Raw genomic sequence first — 22999 nt, 5'->3', positions numbered from 1 at the left:
GACTACCTGGTGTGCACTGGCTCCTCCCACTATGACCCTCCTCCAAGCCTCAGTTAGATTTTGTGCCCGGCCGAGGTTGGATGCACACTAGGGGCTCTCCTGAGCCTTTAGAAAGAAAGTATAGAAATTAGGTTTTTTATTTTCAGTGAGACCTGCTGGCAACAGGCTCACTGCAGCGAGGGACTAAGGGGAGAAGAAGCGAACCTGCCTGCTTGCAGCCAGCTTGGGCTTCTTAGGCTACTGGACACCATTAGCTCCAGAGGGATCGACCGCAGGCCCAGCCTTGGTGTTCGGTCCCGGAGCCGCGCCGCCGTCCCCCTTACAGAGCCAGAAGCAAGAAGAGGTCCGGAAAATCGGCGGCAGAAGACATCAGTCTTCACCAAGGTAGCGCACAGCACTGCAGCTGTGCGCCATTGCTCCTCACACACACTTCACACTCCGGTCACTGAGGGTGCAGGGCGCTGGGGGGGGGGCGCCCTGAGAAGCAATAATAACACCTTGGCTGGCAAAAATACCACAATATATAGCCCCAGAGGCTATATATGTGGAAAATACCCCTGCCAGAATATAGGAAAAAGCGGGAGAATAGTCCGCGGAAAAGGGGCGGAGCTATCGCCTTCAGCACACTGGCGCCATTTTTCCCTCACAGCTCCGCTGGAAGGAAGCTCCCTGGCTCTCCCCTGCAGTCTACACTACAGAAAAGGGTAAAAAAGAGAGGGGGGGCACTAAATTTAGGCACAGTATACATTTATATAGAAAAAGCAGCTATAGGGGACATAACTCAGTTAGTCCCTGCATTATATAGCGCTCTGGTGTGTGCTGGCATACTCTCACTCTGTCCCCCCAAAGGGCTTTTGTGGGTCCTGTCCTCTGTTCGAGCATTCCCTGTGTGTGTGCGGTGTGTCGATACGGCTGTGTCGACATGTTTGATGAGGATAATGATGTGGAGACGGAGCAGATGCCTTTAGAAGGGATGTCACCCCCTGCGGGGCAGACACCTGAGTGGATGAGCTTATGGAAAGAAATGAGTGCACGTATAGACTCCTTACATAAGAAATTTGACGACATGCCAAATGTGGGACAGCCGACTTCTCAGCTCGTGCCTGTCCAGGCGTCTCAAAGGTCATCAGGGGCTCTGAAACGCCCGCTACCTCAGACCGCAGACCCAGATGTCGACACTGATACTGACACCAGTGTCGACGACGATGAGTCTAACCTGATGCCCACTAAGGCCATTCACTGCATGATTGAGGCAATGAAAGAGGTGTTACACATTTCTGATATAACTACAGGTACCACTAAAAAGGGTATTATGTTTGGGGAGAAAAAACTACCCGTAGTTTTTCCCCCATCAGATGAATTAAATGAAGTGTGTGAAGAAGCGTGGGCTTTCCCTGATAAAAAATTGGTAATTCCTAAGAAGGTACTAATGGCGTTCCCTTTCCCGCCAGAGGATAGGTCACGTTGGGAAATACCTCCTAGGGTGGATAAAGCGCTCACACGTTTGTCTAAAAAGGTGGCACTACCGTCTCTGGATACGGCCGCCCTCAAGGAACCTGCTGATAGAAAGCAGGAGGCGATCCTGAAGTCTGTATATACACACACAGGCATTATACTTAGGCCAGCTATTGCGTCAGCTTGGATGTGCAGTGCTGCCGCCGCGTGGTCAGATAAACTGTCAGAAAATATTGACACATTAGACAGAGACACGATCCTGTTAACCATAGACCATATAAAAGACTCAGTCTTATATATGAGAGATGCACAAAGGGAAATCTGCCGACTGGCATCTAAAGTAAGTGCATTGTCCATTTCTGCTAGGAGAGGCTTATGGACTCGCCATTGGACAGGAGATGCAGATTCTAAAAGGCACATGGAAGTTTTGCCTTATAAGGGTGAGGAATTATTTGGGGATGGTCTCTCGGACCTAGTTTCCACAGCAACGTCTGGGAAGTCAGCATTTTTACCCCATGTCCCCTCACAGCCTAAGAAGGCGCCGTTTTATCAGGTTCAGTCCTTTCGGACCCAGAAAAACAAGCGTGGAAAAGGCGGGTCTTTTCTGTCCAGAGGCAGAGGTAGGGGAAAAAGGCTGCAACAAACAGCAGGTTCCCAGGAGCAAAAGTCCTCCCCCGCTTCTTCTTCCAAGTCCGCCGCATGACGGTGGGGCTCCACAGGCGGAGCCAGGTACGGTGGGGGGCCGCCTCAAGAATTTCAGCGATCAGTGGGCTCGCTCACAGGTGGATCCCTGGATCCTTCAAATAGTATCTCAGGGGTACAAACTGGAATTCGAGGCGTCTCCACCCCACCGGTTCCTAAAATCTGCCTTGCCGATTGCTCCCTCAGACAGGGAGGCGGTGCTAGCGGCAATTCACAAGCTGTATTCCCAGCAGGTGATAATCAAGGTACTCCTACTTCAACAAGGCCGGGGTTACTATTCCACACTATTTGTGGTGCCGAAACCGGACGGTTCGGTGAGACCCATTTTAAATTTGAAATCCTTGAACACATACATAAAAAAATTCAAGTTCAAGATGGAATCGCTCAGGGCGGTTATTGCAAGCCTGGACGAGGGGGATTACATGGTATCCCTGGACATCAAGGATGCTTACTTGCATGTCCCCATTTACCATCCTCACCAGGAGTACCTCAGATTTGTGGTACAGGATTGCCATTACCAATTCCAGACGCTGCCGTTTGGACTGTCCACGGCACCGAGGGTATTTACCAAGGTTATGGCGGAAATGATGATACTCCTTCGAAAAAAGGGAGTTTTCTCTAACGTCCTAAGTGGATGCTGGGGACTCCGTAAGGACCATGGGGAATAGCGGCTCCGCAGGAGACTGGGCACATCTAAAGAAAGCTTTAGGACTATCTGGTGTGCACTGGCTCCTCCCCCTATGACCCTCCTCCAAGCCTCAGTTAGATCTCTGTGCCCGAACGAGAAGGGTGCACACTAGGGGCTCTCCTGAGCTTCTTAGTGAAAGTTTTAGTTTAGGTTTTTTATTTTCAGTGAGACCTGCTGGCAACAGGCTCTCTGCATCGAGGGACTAAGGGGAGAAGAAGCGAACTCACCTGCGTGCAGAGTGGATTGGGCTTCTTAGGCTACTGGACATTAGCTCCAGAGGGACGATCACAGGCCCAGCCATGGATGGGTCCCAGAGCCGCGCCGCCGGCCCCCTTACAGAGCCAGAAGACAGAAGAGGTCCGGAAAATCGGCGGCAGAAGACATCCTGTCTTCACCAAGGTAGCGCACAGCACTGCAGCTGTGCGCCATTGCTCCTCAGCACACTTCACACTTCGGTCACTGAGGGTGCAGGGCGCTAGGGGGGGGGCGCCCTGAGCAGCAATAAAAACACCTTGGCTGGCGAAAATACATCACATACAGGGCTATATGGATGAATTTTAACCCCTGCCAGAATCCATAAAAAAGCAGGAGAAAAGTCCGCGAAAAAGGGGCGGAGCCTATCTCCTCAGCACACTGGCGCCATTTTCCCTCACAGCTCAGTTGGAGGGAAGCTCCCCTGGCTCTCCCCTGCAGTCACTACACTACAGAAAGGGTTAAAAAAGAGAGGGGGGCACTAATTAGGCGCAGTATTAACAATACAGCAGCTATAAGGGGAAAAACACTTATATAAGGTTATCCCTGTATATATATATAGCGCTTTGGTGTGTGCTGGCAAACTCTCCCTCTGTCTCCCCAAAGGGCTAGTGGGGTCCTGTCCTCTATCAGAGCATTCCCTGTGTGTGTGCTGTATGTCGGTACGTTTGTGTCGACATGTATGAGGAGAAAAATGATGTGGAGACGGAGCAGATTGCCTGTAATAGTGATGTCACCCCCTAGGGGGTCGACACCTGAGTGGATGAACTGTTGGAAGGAATTACGTGACAGTGTCAGCTCTGTATAAAAGACAGTGGTTGACATGAGACAGCCGGCTACTCAGCTTGTGCCTGTCCAGACGTCTCATAGGCCGTCAGGGGCTCTAAAGCGCCCGTTACCTCAGATGGCAGATATAGACGCCGACACGGATACTGACTCCAGTGTCGACGGTGAAGAGACAAATGTGACTTCCAGTAGGGCCACACGTTACATGATTGAGGCAATGAAAAATGTTTTACACATTTCTGATAATACGAGTACCACCAAAAAGGGGTATTATGTTCGGTGAGGAAAAACTACCTGTAGTTTTCCTGAATCTGAGAAATTAAATGAGGTGTGTGATGATGCGTGGTTTTCCCCCGATAACAACTGATAATTTCTAAAATGTTATTGGCATTATATCCTTTCCCGCCAGAGGTTAGGGTGCGTTGGGAAACACCCCCTAGGGTGGATAAAGCGCTCACACGCTTGTAAGGGCTCTACCCTCTCCTGAGATGGCCGCCCTTAAGGATCCTGCTGATAGAAAGCAGGAGGGTATCCTAAAATGTATTTACACACATACTGGTGTTATACTGCGACCAGCAATCGCCTCAGCCTGGATGTGCAGTGCTGGGTTGGCGTGGTCGGATTCCCTGACTGAAAATATTGATACCCTAGATAGGGACAGTATATTTTTGCCTATAGAGCATTTAAAAGATGCATTTCTATATATGCGTGATGCACAGCGGAATATTTGCCGACTGGCATCAAGTCTAAGTGCGTTGTCCATTTCTACCAGTAGAGGGTTATGGACACGTCAGTGGTCAGGTGATGCGTATTCCAAACGGCATTTGGAAGTATTGCCTTAATAAGGGGAGGAGTTATTTGGGGTCGGTCTTTCAGACCTGGTGGCCACGGCAACAGCTGGGAAATCCACGTTTGTACCCCAGGTCGCCTCTCAACATGAGAAGACGCCGTATTATCAGGCGCAGTCTTTTCGTGGACAAGCGGGCAAAATGTTCCTCATTTCTGCCCCGTGACAGAGGGAGAGGAAAAAGGCTGCAGAAATCAGCCAGTTCCCAGGAACAGAAACCCTCTCCCGCCTCTGCCAAGCCCTCAGTATGACGCTGGGGCTTTACAAGCAGAATCAGGCACGGTGGGGGGCCCGTCTCAATGAATTTCAGCGCGCAGTGGGCTCACTCGCAAGTAGACCCCTGGATCCTTCAGGTGATATCTCAGGGGTACAAATTAGAATTCGAGACGTCTCCCCCTCGCCGTTTTCCTAAAGTCGGCTTTACCGATGTCTCCTTCTGACAGGGAGACAGTTTTGGAAGCCATTCACAAGCTGTATTCCCAGCAGGTGATAATCAAGGTTCCCCTCCTGCAACAGGGAACGGGGTATTATTCCACACTGTTGTGGTACCGAAGCCGGACGGCTCGGTGAGACCGATTCTAAATCTAAAATCTTTGAACACTTACATACAGAGGTTCAAATTCAAGATTAAGTCACTCAGAGCAGTGATTGCGAACCTGGAAGAAGGGGACTACATGATGTCTCGGGACATCAAGGATGCTTACCTTCATGTCAAAATTTACCCTTCTCACCAAGGGTACCTCAGGTTTATGGTACAGAACTGTCACTATCAGTTCAGACGCTGCCGTATGGATGGTCCACGGCACCCCGGGTCTTTACCAAGGTAATGGCCGAAATGATGATATTCCTTCGAAGGAAGGGAATTTTAGTTATCCCTTACTTGGACGATTCCCTGATAAGGGTAAGATCCAGGGAACAGTTGGAGGTCGGTGTAGCACTATCTCAGGTAGTGTTGCGGCAGCACGATTGGATTCTCAATATTCCAAAATCGCAGCTGGTTCCGACGACTTGTCTTCGGTTCCTAGGGATGATCCTGGACACAGTCCAGAAAAAGGTGTTTCTCCCGGAGGGGAAAGACAGGGAGTTATCCGAGCTAGTCAGGAACCTCCTAAAACCGAGCCAAGTCTCAGTGCATCAATGCACAAGGGTTCTGGGTAAAATGGTGGCTTCCTACGAAGCAATCCCATTCGGCAGATTCCACGCAAGAACTTTCCAGTGGGACCTGCTGGACAAATGGTCCGGGTCGCATCTTCAGATGCATCAGCGGATAACCCTGTCACCAAGGACAAGGGTGTCCCTCCTGTGGTGGTTGCAGAGTGCTCATCTTCTAGAGGGCCGCAGATTCGGCATTCAGGACTGGGTCCTGGTGACCACGGATGCCAGCCTGCGAGGCTGGGGAGCAGTCACACAGGGAAGGAATATCCAGGGCTTATGGTCAAGCCTGGAGACATCACTTCACATAAATATCCTGAAGCTAAGGGCCATTTACAATGCTCTAAGCTTAGCAAGACCTCTGCTTCAAGGTCAGCCGGTGTTGATCCAGTCGGACAACATCACGGCAGTCACCCACGTAAACAGACAGGGTGGCACAAGAAGCAGGAGGGCAATGGCAGAAGCTGCAAGGATTCTTTGCTGGGCGGAAAATCATGTGATAGCACTGTCAGCAGTATTCATTCCGGGAGTGGACAACTGGGAAGCAGACTTCCTCAGCACGACCTCCACCCGGGAGAGTGGGGACTTCACCCAGAAGTCTTCCACATGATTATAAACCGTTGGGAAAAACTCGACAGGTATTGCGCCAGGTCAAGGGACCCTCAGGCAATAGCTGTAGACGCTCTGGTAACACCGTGGGTGTACCAGTCAGTGTATGTGTTCCCTCCTCTGCCTCTCATACCCAAGTTACTGAGATTGATAAGATGGAGAGGAGTAAGCACTATATTCGTGGCTCCAGATTGGCCAAGAAGGACTTGGTAACCGGAACTTCAAGAGATGCTCACGGAGGATCCGTGGCCTCTACCTCTAAGAAGGGACCTGCTCCAACAAGGACCCTGTCTGTTCCAAGACTTACCGCGGCTGCGTTTGACGGCATGGCGGTTGAACGCCGAATCCTGAAGGAAAAAAGGCATTCCGGATGAAGTCATCCCTATCCTGATCAAAGCCAGGAAGGATGTAACCGCAAAACATTATCACCGCATTTGGCGAAAATATGTTGCGTGGTGCGAGGCCAGTAAGGCCCGACGGAGGAAATTCAACTGGGTCGATTCCTACATTTCCTGCAAACAGGAGTGTCTATGGGCCTGAAATTGGGGTCCATTAAGGTTCAAATTTCGGCCCTGTCAATTTTCTTCCAAAAAGAACTAGCTTCAGTCCCTGAAGTTCAGACGTTTGTAAAAGGGGTACTGCATATACAGCCTCCTTTTGTGCCTCCAGTGGCACTTTGGGATCTCAATGTAGTTTTTTGGGTTCCAAAAGTCACATTGGTTTGAACCACTTAAATCTGTGGAGTTAAAATATCTCACATGGAAAGTGGTCATGCTGTTGGCCCTGGCCTGGGCCAGGCGCGTGTCAGAATTGGCGGCTTTATCCTGTAAAAGCCCTTATCTGATTTTCCATTCGGACAGGGCGGAATTGAGGACTCGTCCTCAGTTTCTCCCTAAGGTGGTTTCAGCGTTTCACCTGAACCAACCTATTGTGGTGCCTGCGGCTACTAGGGACTTGGAGGACTCCAAGTTGCTAGACGTTGTCAGGGCCCTGAAAATATATGTTTCCAGGATGGCTGGAGTCAGAAAATCTGACTCGCTGTTTATCCTGTATGCACCCAACAAGCTGGGTGCTCCTGCTTCTAAGCAGACTATTGCTCGTTGGATTTGTAGTACAATTCAGCTTGCACATTCTGTGGCAGGCCTGCCACAGCCAAAAATCTGTAAATGCCCACTCCACAAGGAAGGTGGGCTCATCTTGGGCGGCTGCCCGAGGGGTCTCGGCTTTACAACTTTGCCGAGCAGCTACTTGGTCAGGAGCAAATACGTTTGTAAAATTCTACAAAATTGATACCCTGGCTGAGGAGGACCTGGAGTTCTCTCAATTGGTGCTGCAGAGTCATCCGCACTCTCCCGCCCGTTTGGGAGCTTTGGTATAATCCCCATGGTCCTTACGGAGTCCCCAGCATCCACTTAGGACGTTAGAGAAAATAAGAATTTACTTACCGATAATTCTATTTCTCGTAGTCCGTAGTGGATGCTGGGCGCCCATCCCAAGTGCGGATTGTCTGCAATACTGGTACATAGTTATTGTTACCAAAAAATCGGGTTATTGCTGTAGTGAGCCATCTTTTCTAGAGGCTCCTCTGTTATCATGCTGTTAACTGGGTTCAGATCACAAGTTGTACAGTGTGATTGGTGTGGCTGGTATGAGTCTTACCCGGGATTCAAAATCCTTCCTTATTGTGTACGCTCGTCCGGGCACAGTATCCTAACTGAGGCTTGGAGGAGGGTCATAGGGGGAGGAGCCAGTGCACACCAGATAGTCCTAAAGCTTTCTTTAGATGTGCCCAGTCTCCTGCGGAGCCGCTATTCCCCATGGTCCTTACGGAGTCCCCAGCATCCACTACGGACTACGAGAAATAGAATTATCGGTAAGTAAATTCTTATTTTAATTATCCCGTACTTGGACGATCTCCTAATAAAGGCGAGATCCAAGGAACAGTTGTTGGTGGGAGTAGCACTATCTCAGGTTCCATGCCAGAATCTTTCAGTGGGACCTATTGGACAAATGGTCCGGATCGCATCTTCAGATGCATCGCTTAATAACCCTGTCTCCAAGAACCAGGGTGTCTCTACTGTGGTGGCTGCAGAGTGCCCATCTTCTAGAGGGCCGCAGGTTCTGCATACAGGACTGGGTCCTGGTGACCATGGATGCCAGCCTTCGAGGCTGGGGGGCAGTCACACGGGGAAGAAACTTCCAAGGACTATGGTCGAGTCAGGAGACTTCCCTTCACATAAATATTCTGGAACTAAGGGCCATTTACAATGCCCTAAGTCAAGCAAAATCCCTGCTCCTACACCAGCCGGTGCTGATCCAGTCAGACAACATCACGGCAGTCGCCCATGTAAATCGACAGGGAGGCACAAGAAGCAGGATGGCAATGGCAGAAGCCACAAGAATTCTCCGATGGGCGGAGAATCATGTACTAACACTGTCAGCAGTGTTCATTCCGGGAGTGGACAACTGGGAAGCAGACTTCCTCAGCAGACACGACCTCCACCTGGGAGAGTGGGGACTTCATCCAGAAGTCTTCCAGATGCTGATAAACCGTTGGGAAAAACCACAGGTGGACATGATGGCGTCCCGCCTCAACAAAAAGTTAAAAAGATATTGCGCCAGGTCAAGGGACCCTCAGGCGATAGCTGTGGACGCTCTAGTGACACCGTGGGTGTACCAGTCGGTTTATGTGTTCCCTCCTCTGCCTCTCATACCAAAGGTATTGAGAATAATAAGAAAGCGAGGAGTAAACACAATTCTCGTGGTTCCGGATTGGCCAAGACGAGCGTGGTACCCGGAACTTCAAGAGATGATCTCAGAGGACCCGTGGCCTCTGCCGCTCAGACAGGACCTGCTACAGCAGGGGCCCTGTCTGTTCCAAGACTTACCGCGGCTGCGTTTGACGGCATGGCGGTTGAACGCCGGATCCTGAAGGAAAAGGGTATTTAGGAAGAAGTCATTCCTACGCTTATTAAAGCCAGGAAAGATGTTACGGCAAATCATTATCACCGCATATGGCGGAAATATGTTGCATGGTGCGAGGCCAAAAAGGCCCCAACAGAGGAATTTCAACTAGGTCGTTTTCTGCATTTCCTGCAAGCAGGAGTGGATATGGGCCTAAAACTAGGCTCCATTAAAGTACAGATCTCGGCTCTGTCGATTTTCTTTCAAAAAGAACTAGCTTCAGTACCTGAAGTTCAGACATTTGTGAAAGGAGTGCTGCATATTCAGCCCCCGTTTGTGCCTCCTGTGGCACCTTGGGATCTCAACGTGGTGTTGAGTTTCTTAAAATCACATTGGTTTGAGCCACTAAAAACCGTGGATCTAAAATATCTCACGTGGAAAGCGGTCATGTTATTGGCCTTGGCTTCAGCCAGGCGAGTGTCAGAATTGGCGGCTTTATCGTGTAAAAGCCCTTATCTGATTTTCCATATGGATAGGGCAGAATTGAGGACTCGTCCCCAGTTTCTCCCTAAGGTGGTGTCAGCGTTTCACCTGAACCAGCCTATTGTGGTGCCTGCGGCTACTAGGGATTTGGAGGACTCCAAGTTGCTAGACGTTGTCAGGGCCCTGAAAATATATGTTTCCAGGACGGCTGGAGTCAGAAAATCTGACTCGCTGTTTATCCTGTATGCACCCAACAAGCTGGGTGCTCCTGCTTCTAAGCAGACTTTTGCTCGCTGGATTTGTAGTACAATTCAGCTTGCACATTCTGTGGCAGGCCTGCCACAGCCAAAATCTGTAAATGCCCATTCCACAAGGAAGGTGGGCTCATCTTGGGCGGCTGCCCGAGGGGTCTCGGCTTTACAACTTTGCCGAGCAGCTACTTGGTCAGGGGCAAACACGTTTGCAAAATTCTACAAATTTGATACCCTGGCTGAGGAGGACCTGGAGTTCTCTCATTCGGTGCTGCAGAGTCATCCGCACTCTCCCGCCCGTTTGGGAGCTTTGGTATAATCCCCATGGTCCTTACGGAGTTCCCAGCATCCACTAGGACGTCAGAGAAAATAAGAATTTACTCACCGGTAATTCTATTTCTCGTAGTCCGTAGTGGATGCTGGGCGCCCATCCCAAGTGCGGATTGTCTGCAATACTTGTAAATAGTTATTGCTAACTAAAGGGTTATTGTTGAGCCATCTGTTGAGAGGCTCAGTTGTTTTCATACTGTCAAACTGGATATAGTATCACGAGTTGTACGGTGTGATTGGTGTGGCTGGTATGAGTCTTACCCGGGATTCAAAATCCTTCCTTATTATGTCAGCTCATCCGGGCACAGTGTCCTAACTGAGGCTTGGAGGAGGGTCATAGTGGGAGGAGCCAGTGCACACCAGGTAGTCATAAATCTTTCTAGAGTGCCCAGCCTCCTTCGGAGCCCGCTGTTCCCCATGGTCCTTACGGAGTTCCCAGCATCCACTACGGACTACGAGAAATAGAATTACTGGTGAGTAAATTCTTATTTTTTCTATCTCCTTGTGTACACATTATATAGGGGTATCCCTTCTAAACTGTATGGGTGCATGTAATTATTATGTGGGTTTGAAGTTCATCTTTCTTGCAATTTCGGCATAAAGTGTAAAATGTTACCTGGTCCAGGTCAGATGGCCGCCTATCAAAGCATTTTTATTATTTGTTAAAAATCAGTTCGTCAAACACTTAGGCGTTTTACATGCAGATGGAATACAGTGTAAAATATTATACTATGCAGCTATCACACTGAACGTGGCCTATACTGCTTGCTGTGTTAATGTCACACGTGACATGACAGCGTAATGATCTAAAGTTTGGGCATATAAAATGCCAATATTTGAGCTTTGACAAACTGGTCTTGGAACCATTTTTAAATGGCTTCAAGCATTTGTAATGTAGATGACCATCAGTAATTACTGGCAGTCTAGATCCCTTTGCTCAATGCGTATATTTAAAGCCAGGTGAGTTCAGTTCAGTTAAATGCACCTTTTATCTACTCCAGGAAACCAATTAAATGTTAATAATAATTGCACCGCAATGGACTTAATACATCACAGGCTGTCAGGTTTGTGGAAAGATGTATCTTATGATCGTCTTTAATAGTAAATAAACTATGCATTTTTGCTCCTAATGTATGTGTGAACAATTGATCCTACCACCATCTAGTGGTCATATTGTGTATTACAGCAAAAAGAAAATGTTTCGTTATTTAATACTTCTATCTATTTTTGCTATAACATTTATTTATTTATTATACAAAAATTGTGTTTTTTATTATAGTGCTTTTTTTATTTTAGCTGTACCATTTTAGTTTTATTATTTAGGGAATGCTATGCACTGTAGGGAAGTGCAGCCAACACCTTTCTATAAACCCTCTTCGTTTTCACTGGGATAGCACATTGCATTTAATTCAAAATACATATTGGGCCTGATTCACAGCTGCAGGCAATGCCGACATTCTCAGAGTTGAGTGATAATTGGCTACTGCACGTGCTCAGAAATCCTTAAAAACTCCTACGCACAAAGTCTGTTTCATTGGCGTGTTATGGAAGTGTCTCTGGCGTGTTACCGAAGTGTTCACATGCACAGGCTTTGGGGGCAATACTTAGAAGCAGTGGTGGTTCCAGAGGCAGGGCTACAGTGCAATCTACATTCCAAATAGTGGCGCCAGACCAACAGCCACCCTAAATATTGCCGTCCAGTACTCGCTGGCAGTAGGCGCGGCTCCCTTATTTGAAGATTGCCCTATGGAGCTGCAACTGCTTAGACAATATATCTGCACCTTCATTAGGACTGACGCATATTCCGTTGGTGCGGCCTATGGTGGCTGAAGACGCACCAGGTGATATTACAGCATCTACAGGTGCACACAGATGTACACAAGAGAAGGGCTTTGTAGTGGTAACAGCATAAAGTGGCAGGGCCACGGTCGCCAAAATCCGCAGACGCCTCCACCTCGTAATCAGGCTTATTTGTCTGTCTGTGACGAGAGATTGTATCTCACCCAGTCACAAGTAGGCTAAAAACTGGTGCCTCGTTAGTGAGACGTTAATTAGTTTTAATGGAGCGAGCTTTGTTTTAATGAAACCGTTAAGGTTCTATTCATGAAGCAGTGAAAAGTGCGGAGAAGTGAGCCAGTGGAGATGTTGCCCATGGCAACCAATCAGCATTGAAGTAACATGTATAATTTGCATACTATACAATTGTACGGAGCAGCTGATTGGTTGCCATGGGCAACTTCTCCACTGGCTCACTTCTCCACTCTTTTCACTGCTTCATGAGTAGACCCCGTTAATTCCATGTGAAGTTTTGCTTTCGCCTCGGTTGCAGTTCCGCTTTTATTCTGTAGCTTTCCATTGTACTAATTTGTTTTCCCCCCCGGCTGTTTTCCCTCCAGACTGCACTCTTATAAATGAGATTTTTTACTGTTCTATAGATAGCATTGGAAAGATAAGTACATAACTTGCAAGTAAGTTATAAATGTATGGATATTATTTCAGAGCTTGATGATAACCCACAGACACGGTGCACTAATTGGGGTTCCCGGTCACTTTATGAAGAAAATGACACCAATTTATTTTTAAAAACGCATGTCGACCCTTTTCCATGTCGCCCTAATGACCGTGTCAACCTATTTCAGGTGACAACCTAGTCACTGTCGACAATTAGTGGTCGGCCTAATGACTGTCCACCCAACGATCCACACCCCCCGGGCACACCATTGCATGCACTCTCTCTCTGACACTAGTCTTCCTACCATAGGGGGTCATTCCGAGTTGATCACTAGTGAAAAATGTTCGCAGCGCAGCGATTAAGTGAAAAAGTGGCACTTCTGCGCATGCGGCGCAATGCACACGCGCAACGTACTTTCACAACGGGCAATGTATTTTTACACAAGGTCTAGCGACGCTTTTCAGTCGCAATGGCAGCCGCAGAGTGATTGACAGGAAAGGGGCGTTTCTGGGTGTCAACTGACCGTTTTCAGGGAGTCTTCCAAAAAACGCAGGCGTGCCAGGAAAAACGCAGGCGTGGCTGGCCGAACGCAGGGCGTTTTTGTGACGTCGGATCTGGAACTGAACAGTCTGAAGTGATCGCAAGCGCTGAGTAGGTTTGGAGCTACTCTGAAACTGCCCAATTTTTTTTTTGTAGCCGCTCTGCGATCCTTTCGTGCGCACTTCTGCTAAGCTAAAATACACTCCCAGTGGGAGGCGGCATAGCGTTTGCACGGCTGCTAAAAACAGCTAGCGAGCGATCAACTCGGAATGACCCCCATAGTGTCCCGTGCTCATCCATTAATTACCTCTCTATGTCATAATACTATTTCCAACGCTAGGAATGACAGTAAGTACGATGAATGATCGCAAGAGGGAGAACAACTACACAAACATACACTTAGCTGTCGCACCTAGCTGAGATATACAGCGCTACCTAAACCGTTGACCCTCAGCTGTCTATTTATTATTTATTTTCTTCCCTCTTTAATTCCGATGTTTCCCAGGGTGCTTTATCACTATTTGCTCCAGTGTTCTTCCTGCATTAAAACATTCTTCAGTCCTAAAGATGTTGAATACACGTGGAAGGTTTATATATCTATTTGTCTTGCCTGCAGCTTTCTGACGATGTTGTCAACCGGATGAAAGAGTCTTCGACGAAAAGGAGGGAGCAGAACACATCTCCCAAGTCAGAATCTCCGCCGTATCCAGAGTCTTTCACCAGGGGCGAGACTGCACCCAGTACAGCAGAAGTGAAGGCCAAAGGCCAAGGTACGTTTACTTCAAATATTATATTTTATTTTAGTTTATTTTAGCCCATTATTTCCCAACCACAGTCCTCAAGGCAGCCTAACAGTCTTCATTTTAAGGCTATCCATCCTCATCTATGCCTTTTAATAGGATTAATTGAGTCAGGGCAATCGGACTTAATCCCCTGCTGTAATGACTTAATCCCCTACTGTATTATTCTCTCTGTATTGTATTGCAGCTGAGAACAATAGATGAAAGGCTTATGCTAATTAACCTTGGTGCACCTAGGTGCAGCAGAGAAGCCTAGATGACCATGGCTCCATCTGTATAGTATACCATCTGTGCACAAGCTTGGATATCCTTGAACCCTGGACGGTTAGGGTGCCTTGAGGACTGATGAGTTTGGGAAACCTTGGTTTAGCCTATGTGGAACATGGAGTAATGGGTTACCGTCTCTGCAGGTATTCCGAGTCCAGCTGCAGGAGGTAGCAAACGACAGTCCACGTATGCAGAGGAAGACCTGTACAGGAGGTAAGGGGCAGCTCTTGGCCTATCAGAACAGGACTATTTGTGTGGTTAGGTCTAAGTGTAATAAGAATTCTGTAAACTTCATACATAAATCCTGGTTTATTACATGGAGTCTTCAGAGGGTTTGGACAGTCCTCCCTCCTTACCTGTTGTCTGACTCTGCTCAGCAGTAGGGTTGGGCTCCTTCGCGTAATGTTGGTTGTCAGCTTACCAGAATAGTTTTGCGCTGGAACTTATTAAACCCGCACCTTTCACATTTTTCTGGTAAAGATTTGGGCGCGCATACATATTTTTGCTCAAGAACCCCCCATAAAAAGTTCTCTACTCCCAGAAGAAGTTCCTCATTGCACAGTGAGAAATAACCAATAGAAGCCGCCATCATGGCGCTGATGGGCAAGCAGTAGTTAAAAACCAGACTCCAGATAGCAGCTGACACATGGATAGTAGTGACCTCTCAGAAGCACATTAGCAAGAACCCAGCACATCATAAATAACCCCCTTAGAAACAAATTCTCTGTAGATGGTAAAGTGATCACAGGCTCTCTGATTCACTATTTCATATTGTTCTCACTGCCATACAAGATAGAAACAGCCACCGACGTGAAATGGAATAATAGGAGGCATTATATGAAGAATCGGTAGATAGAACCACAAGCGCTTATCCGTTTGTTGAAGATTAATGTCCCAATATAATTAGTGGAGAATACGTATTACCATAGTGTTCTCTTTAGTCTTTATTAGTAATAAAATCACATCTCCATGTAGTCTCCTAAACGCCACTGTAAAGTTGATTCGTTAGGGTAGGCAAATGGTATAGTAGTCCTTAGTCAGAGTTGGTTCATCACTGATGCGTTTCATCGCGTTAATGGGATTTCATCAGAGGTAAGCATCCTCAGTTGTACTTGCATTATAAAGCACCTGCCATAGTGAATAATAGCTGGTAGGTATTTTTATCCAGGGATTTATTCCATGTCCGTTCACCCAGGCCATGACACCCACAGACTCAGATTTTCATTATGCTTTGTACACTTGATACCACCACATAGCTACAAACCCATGTAAAATGTTTCTTCTGTAAACCTCATTGTTTTCTAGATATAGGGGGTCAAAGTATCAAAAATTTGCTTGGAAATGCCACTCCTGTTGCTTCTTTGTTGAAAATTACCATTCAGTATAATCTTGCCCACCAGGGGACTATTTTAACCTGTATATGTGTGTGTATATATATATATATATATATATTTCTGATTACACATACTGTAGGGGGTATTCAGTTAGCCATGATAACCCGTTTTTGCACGAAAAACTGTGATTTTGCTGCAAATCGTGAAAAACCCCTATTCAATTAGCCGCAATAATTTATCGCCGATAATTTTAACGCATATTTCGCTTCACCTACTCTGAGCAGATGCAAAGGGCGGTCTCCTATTAGCCCCGATGCAGCTTCGGACAATCAAAACAGCCAGATATCGCGATGTATGACCGCTGGCCATTATCACAGTATCCAATTAGGACCCGCGATCACACGAAAACACATGGCATAAGTCCTCGATCCCATGTGTTTTTGCGGCTCAGGCAGCCCCTTATCGCGGATTATGTGCCTGGGGCACCTGAAGCATAACCCCCAATAAGTGCCGTCATCGGGGGCAACCTATAGAATACCGCACAAAATGCCTATTTCAGACCTGATTGCTCGCTAGGGTTTTTTATGCACTGCTGCGAACAGATAGTCGCCGCCCATAGGGGAGTGTATTTTCGTTTTGCAAGTGTGCGAACGCATGTGTAGCAGAGCTGTACAAACAGGTCTTATGCAGTCTCTGCGCAGCCCAGGACTTACTCAGCCGCTGCGATCACTTCAGCCTGTCCGGGGCCGGAATTAACGTCAGACACCCGCCCTGTAAATGATTAGGAACGCCTGCGTTTTTCCAGACACTCCCTGAAAACGGTCAGTTGCCACCCACAAACGACTTCTTCCTGTCAATCTCCTTGCGTTCGCCTGTGCGAATGGATACTTCGCACAAACCCATCGCTGCGCGGCGATCCGCTTTGTATTTGTGCGACGCACCTGATCGCAGTTCTGACCTGATCGCAGCGCTGCAAAAAACGCTAGCGAGCGATCAGGTCTGAATTACCCCCAAAGGTGGGGAAAATCCCTGTTTTAAGGTAAGAATTTAAGGGTTCGGTGCAGAACCCCCCCATACTGACTAATTAGGCATTTTGAAGATTTTAATTATTTTTAATTGCCAATAATGATGTCATTTTTGGGGTGAAATAGTGCAGAGTGATAGAATTTTGGGTTCAAGGTATGAGACAGGTATCTTTTGGTGCTTTATGAGTGGGACAGGTGTTTTTAGGCTTACAGGTAGGAGTAGTCTGTCTTTTTCCACTTTTTTTTTTTAAGTCCCCTAAAATGACCCAAATATACACTTATACCCATTTTTATGTACCCCAAATGTAATGGGAGCACTTCTTTTGCTGAAAAGAAATTGCTTTTATCATTTTTTTCTTTTCCATTCGACTTTAATCTTAGTTCCTCAAATCTATTTAATATGACCTCTAGCACACTTCGATACTGTTATTCTATGTTAGTTAACATTTTCCAGGGGTACAGGTTGATTTCCCCATTTTTACCTACACTTTTCAGGTGATTTCAGGAAATTTAGTATGAATTATCCAAGAATTATCCAAGATTATGGAGGTATTCAATTAGCCGCAAACCACAACAATTTTTTGTGCAATTATTTTTCACACTAATTGAGCACTAAACAAAACAGTTTTTCGCGGGTATGTGTGCTACCAGTTTTGTCTATTCAATTCCAAAATCGCAAAAACAGGATTCGCGCGAAAATTCTTGACGTGAAAAGTGTAGGTGAAAATGGGGAAATCAGCCTATACCCCGAAAATGCAAAACTAAAATAGTATAACAGTATGGAAGTGTATTAGAGGTCATATTAAATGGGTCTGGGGTACTTAAATTGAGTCAAATGGCTGTCATATGCATTTTTTTAAATGGGGGAAAAAATTATAAAACCTATTTTTTTTCCCCAACACAATAAGTGCTCTCATTGAATTCGGATTACATAAAAATTGGTATAAGTATATATTTGGGTCATTTTAGGACACTTAAAAAAAAATAATAATAAAAAAAGTGTAAGGATCACACTACTCCCATCTGCAAGTCTAAGAACACTTGTCCCACTGATAAAGTATCCCAATATACCTGTCCCATACCTTGTACCCAAAATTTCATTGCTTTTTCACTTTTTCACCCCAAAAATGACGTCATTATTGGCCAATTAAAAATAATTAAAAACTTCATAGTGCCTAATTAGTCATGGGGGGATGCCTGGAGTTCTGAACCAAATCCCGACATTAAAATAGGGCTTTTCCCAAACTTTGAGTTTGTGAAGTGAAATTTGTGGTAAAATTATCGCCGATAAATTATTGCAGCTAATTGAATAGGTTTTTTTTTTTTTGCTATTTGCAGTAAAATGTAGTTTTTCGATAAAAAAAATGGGTTATCGTGGTTAATTGAAACCCCCCCCCTCTGTGTAATAAGAAATATGCCCATATATATATATATATATATATATATATATATATATATATATATATATATATATATAGAAATATACAAATTAAAATACTCCCCTGGCGGGCAAAATTATACCTAATGGTAATTTTCATTTATAAAGAGAGAATTTTAATGAAACATTAAAAAAGTCATACAAACAATCAAAATTCCATTATTTTTCTTTTCTAGCCTATTAAAGTATACTTTACGGTTCAATTCAAACAAAAAAGGGACACGATAACTCATCTGCCTTAGGTTGATAATGCTTCGTGAACCCACTTTTATTTTTTGCACCAAAAAAATAATTACGTTTGAAGTATAGGAATATATAATGACTCTCGGAGTCGGGCAAGATAGCTAAATATTTTTTTAAATGTTTTTTAAATCTCTACTTTGATTGACAAATGGTCAAAATTTCAAAAAGATACATGGATTAGGCGCTGATAATTTTTTTTCCCCCACCTACACCTCACATAAAAACGGAGCATTACGAGCGGCATTTCCCAGCAATTTTTAAAAAATTTGACCCCTGATATCTCATAAACTATGAGGCCTAGAGAAGAAAAAATGTACGTGGGTTTAGCTTTGTGGTAGTATCAAGTGTACAAAGTATCCTGAAAATCGGTGGTTGTCATAGTGACATTTTGACACGGAATGACCCCACAACTAGGTTCCCTCCACATCATCCTTCAGAAAAGATCAGATGTTCAGGCAGCTCTAGGGTGGGTGAGTGGTGGGGGGAACACTTCTCCGTAGCACCAGCAAATAAGAGGAAGACGGCTGGTGATAGTGATGCAGGGCCTGTGCAGAATGAGACTTGGTGGTTCTGTATCGGATGAAAGGCAGTATGAATAACACTGATATGCCATTGCCCTTATGACGCATTCAAGGTCACCACGCATCATTTGTTTCCGATGTTTTCAGATGAAGCCTCTGTGGTGGTGGGAATGACTTTGCCCTGTGTTTCTGCAGGTATGAGCGAGAACAGGCCATTATCCAGGAAGAACTGGCCCGTATCGCCTGGAAAGAGCGGGAGGCAGCGCAGGATAAGTACAGCTCGGCTATCCTGCGTGAGAAGAACTACACCAGCCAAGAGCGCAGGAAAGCAGAACAGTTGGTGAGTGTAAGGCGAGAGAGATGAGCAGTACATTTGTTACCCATGCTGCCCCGCATCTGTACGCAATTGCACTACTTGGAGATTCACAGTATTTATGACTGTAGAAACCTGAAGAAAACAGGGATTTGAAAATCTCCTTCTGTTCTGTAAGTGGGGACTGTCGAGTACGCACTCTGGTGACATTTTGTGGGCTGAAGCAGTATTCAGGGCAATGCAGCCTGTCCATTTACTAAGAACCAGCACTTCATAAATGATAATGAGATGAATGTTAGTCACCGTGCCCCAGTGATGTCACTGGTTCCTAGCAAAGTGATCTCCTGCAACTGGGATCAGCCACAAAATGTGTCCCCTGCGGGCAGTGTGGTGGGCCGCCTTTTTGGAACAACCCATGCGGCTGGGTGTGTGGGGGTCCTTATGATAATATGCAGGGCCAATGTTTGCATAGTAAAGTCCTGTATTCTGTTTATAGGTGGTCATTCCGAGTTGATCGCTCGCTAGCAGTTTTTAGCAGCCGTGCAAACGCTATGCCGCCTCCCACTGAGAGTGTATTTTAGCTTAGCAGAAGTGCGAACGAAAGGATCGCAGAGCGGCAGCATCATTTTTTTGTGCAGTTTTAGAGTAGCTCAAAACCTACTCAGCGCTTGCGATCACTTCAGACTGTTCAGTTCCTGTTTTGACGTCACAGACACGCCCTGCGTTCGCCCAGCCACGCCTGCGTTTTTCCAGGCACGCCTGCGTTTTTTCGAACACTCCCTGAAAACGGCCAGTTGACACTCAGAAACTCCCTCTTCATGTCAATCACTCTGCGGCCAGCAGTGCGACTGAAAAGCTTCGCTAGACCCTATGTGAAACTACATAGTTCGTTGTAATATTACTTTGCGCGTGCGCATTGCGCCGTATACACATGCGCAGAAGTGCCATTTTTTTGCCTGATCGCTGCACAGCGAACGAATGCAGCTAGCGATCAACTCGGAATGACCACCATAGTCTCAGCGATTCTCGTTTCGCTTTCACTTATAAGCTGCTCTTGACTTTACTGTCTATTTGTAGCACTTTTATATAAGGAAATTGATATTTAAGATTTATAGCCCTTGACTTTTGCGGCTGATGTACAATTTCTGACTTATGTTTAATAACGTTGATGAAATGGGTTTGCACTGTTATTGGTCCTTTTTAATATACATGTTATATACCATTACAATCTAAGATAAGCTGAGTGGCATTAAATCTACATCAGAACATCTTTTAAAACACAGGTACAATATTTATTTTAGAAAAATACACCATTTTGTTTTTGGATTACATCCCCCCCTATTACGACCCCCTGCTATTTGCCATCTGGAGAAGAATAGCATTGAGTATCTTTTGAGCAATGGCAATCTTTTTGCAGAAATTTGAGTCAAATATATATAATATATTGGGGCAAATGCAGGATTTCTAGAGGGGTTTTTCCATATGTGTGATTTTAGAGGAAGTGTGGCCAGTCCGGGAAGAGGGCATAATTAGAATTTAGCAAGTTATAGTCTGTCTCATACAAAGTGCATGTTATAGTTTAGACCAGTGATTTTCAACCTTTTTTTACTCGCGGCACACCGAACAATATTTCAAAATTGCCAAGGCACACCATCAGTTCCCCACCGAAAAAACCCCAAAAAAACACACATTGGCCCTCACAGTAAAAAAAAAAATCCACACATACATTGGCCTACACAGAAAAAAACACACATTGCTCCCCACATAAATAATGTTGCTCACACATAAATCAATCACATTTCTCCCCACATAAATCCTGTTGCTCCCCACATAAATCAATCATATTTCTCCTCACATAAATCCTATTGTTCTCCATATGAATTATTCAGATTGTTCCCCCCCATAAAGCCATAAATCCTATTGCTCCCCACAGGAGAAATAAAATAAATATTAGCCCCTACCGGTCAGCTGTCCTCCTCCCTGTCTCTCAGTGGCGGGGGTTGTTCATAGTGGAGTGCTGCGAATACTGAGCAGCGGGCGGTCGGGCAGGTGTGGATGTGGGTGGGCAAGGAAAGCTGTGGATGCAGGCGGGAACTGGAAGATGTGTGTGCAGGCGTGTGGGCTGCCTGGGTGGTGAGAAGCGGCGGCCGTGACCTATGATATCACACCGCCACGTCTTCAAAGCATACATCACGGCCGGAGCACGACTGATCCTCTAAGAAGAGCCTGGGCCAACAGTTCACTCTGAAGGTGCAGGAAGCTGCTCTGGCTCCGCGGCACACCTTGCAACTGGTTGCGGCACACTAGTGTGCCACGGCACACTGGTTGAAAAAGCCTGCTTTAGACATATACAGGATAAGCAATTACAATGAGCCATTAGATGCGGCAGTAGGACCAGCCTGTCTGATTTGAAAAGGTTAAACATCCTAGAATAAATATATATACATAAAAGAACCAGTGCGAGACAGCACTGAAATTTCTAGGAACACCTCCCGCCTCAGGTTATGATGCCTGTCTCTTTTTGCTGGCAGCTGCTCTCTGGTCTGATGCACTGATTTTGTGCTCAGAACCACACACAACATCAGACATGGTACGAGAAGCTGCTTCTAATAGGCATGTACATCTCTTATACAACATAACCGCGTCTATAGTAAAATCGTATTATATGCCACTGCTATTGTGGCCATAACTTGAACTGCTTTGCCTATGATATACTGTACATATATTTTAACTTTGAAAGATGACACAGTTATAATTCTTTGTATGTTTACACTGGGTACAGTAACTTAATTTAGCCACCAGGTTGTAACACTGACACCTGTAGAGTGTAGACCAGTAGTTCCCAAACTGGGCACTGGCAGGGGTACCCAGGGTTGGTGGTCCAGGACCAATTCAAATCATTAATGGTCTTTCTGATAGGCAAAAGCAGTCGTTGTGGCTGCCAATCTTAACATATATGGACAAGCAGAAGCGAATCCTTTTCCTCGCCACATAACTGATCCTAAAAAAAACCTTTACTCAATTTCTGATTTTTTCTGAATTAATAAGAAACTTTTGGCCACATGCTGTAGTCATTTCATCTCCCCTTCCATTTTTGCAAACACAATTTTACGTTAGGCATGTTCTTACACATTTTGCGGAGGGGGACTGGACTATCCCCCTAGACAGCCTCTTAATGCACCCTGTATCGAGTCACAAGGCCATTTCCATACATTATACTTTTTTGAGGATAATATTAGACCATGCTACTGTGACAGGTGGCATGTCCAAATGGTTGGCTCACTTTCCTGGACTGACCATACCAACAATGGAAAAAGCACTACTATACTCCCGAAAGGTCCTCCCAGCAAGCATGTACACTGAATTATTTCTTAATGTGTACCATAACACTTATCTATCCCCGCTACGTCGCTACCATATGGGAACGTCGGAAACACACTCTTGCCCAAGATGCCATCAAAGTGAGGCTGACACATATCATTGTTTGTGGGCATGTCCAATTGTACAATGTTTTTGTCATCTCATTAGGAGATATGCGGAGGCTAATTTAATAACCTATGTGCCCTTTACTCCCGAATGGGCAGTTTTGGGTATCACTGATCCCACT

General features: G+C 45.9%; 1 protein-coding gene across 2 annotated transcripts in view; it reads left to right on the top strand.

Annotated features, from left to right (window-relative positions):
- Positions 1-22999, top strand: part of CHCHD6 (coiled-coil-helix-coiled-coil-helix domain containing 6) — a 507702-nt gene that overhangs the window by 60814 nt on the left and 423889 nt on the right. For both annotated transcript variants that reach the window (XM_063941215.1, XM_063941214.1), the window contains exons 2-4: positions 14068-14221; positions 14662-14731; positions 19275-19419. In XM_063941215.1, the coding sequence (XP_063797285.1) occupies positions 14068-14221; positions 14662-14731; positions 19275-19419 (369 nt within the window). The remainder of the gene's footprint in view (positions 1-14067; positions 14222-14661; positions 14732-19274; positions 19420-22999) is intronic.

This window comes from Pseudophryne corroboree, chromosome 9, assembly GCF_028390025.1.
Source record: "Pseudophryne corroboree isolate aPseCor3 chromosome 9, aPseCor3.hap2, whole genome shotgun sequence".
NCBI classification, from domain to species: domain Eukaryota; kingdom Metazoa; phylum Chordata; class Amphibia; order Anura; family Myobatrachidae; genus Pseudophryne; species Pseudophryne corroboree.
Note: the sequence above shows the minus strand (reverse complement) of the source record. Positions and strands in the feature narration are given on the sequence as shown.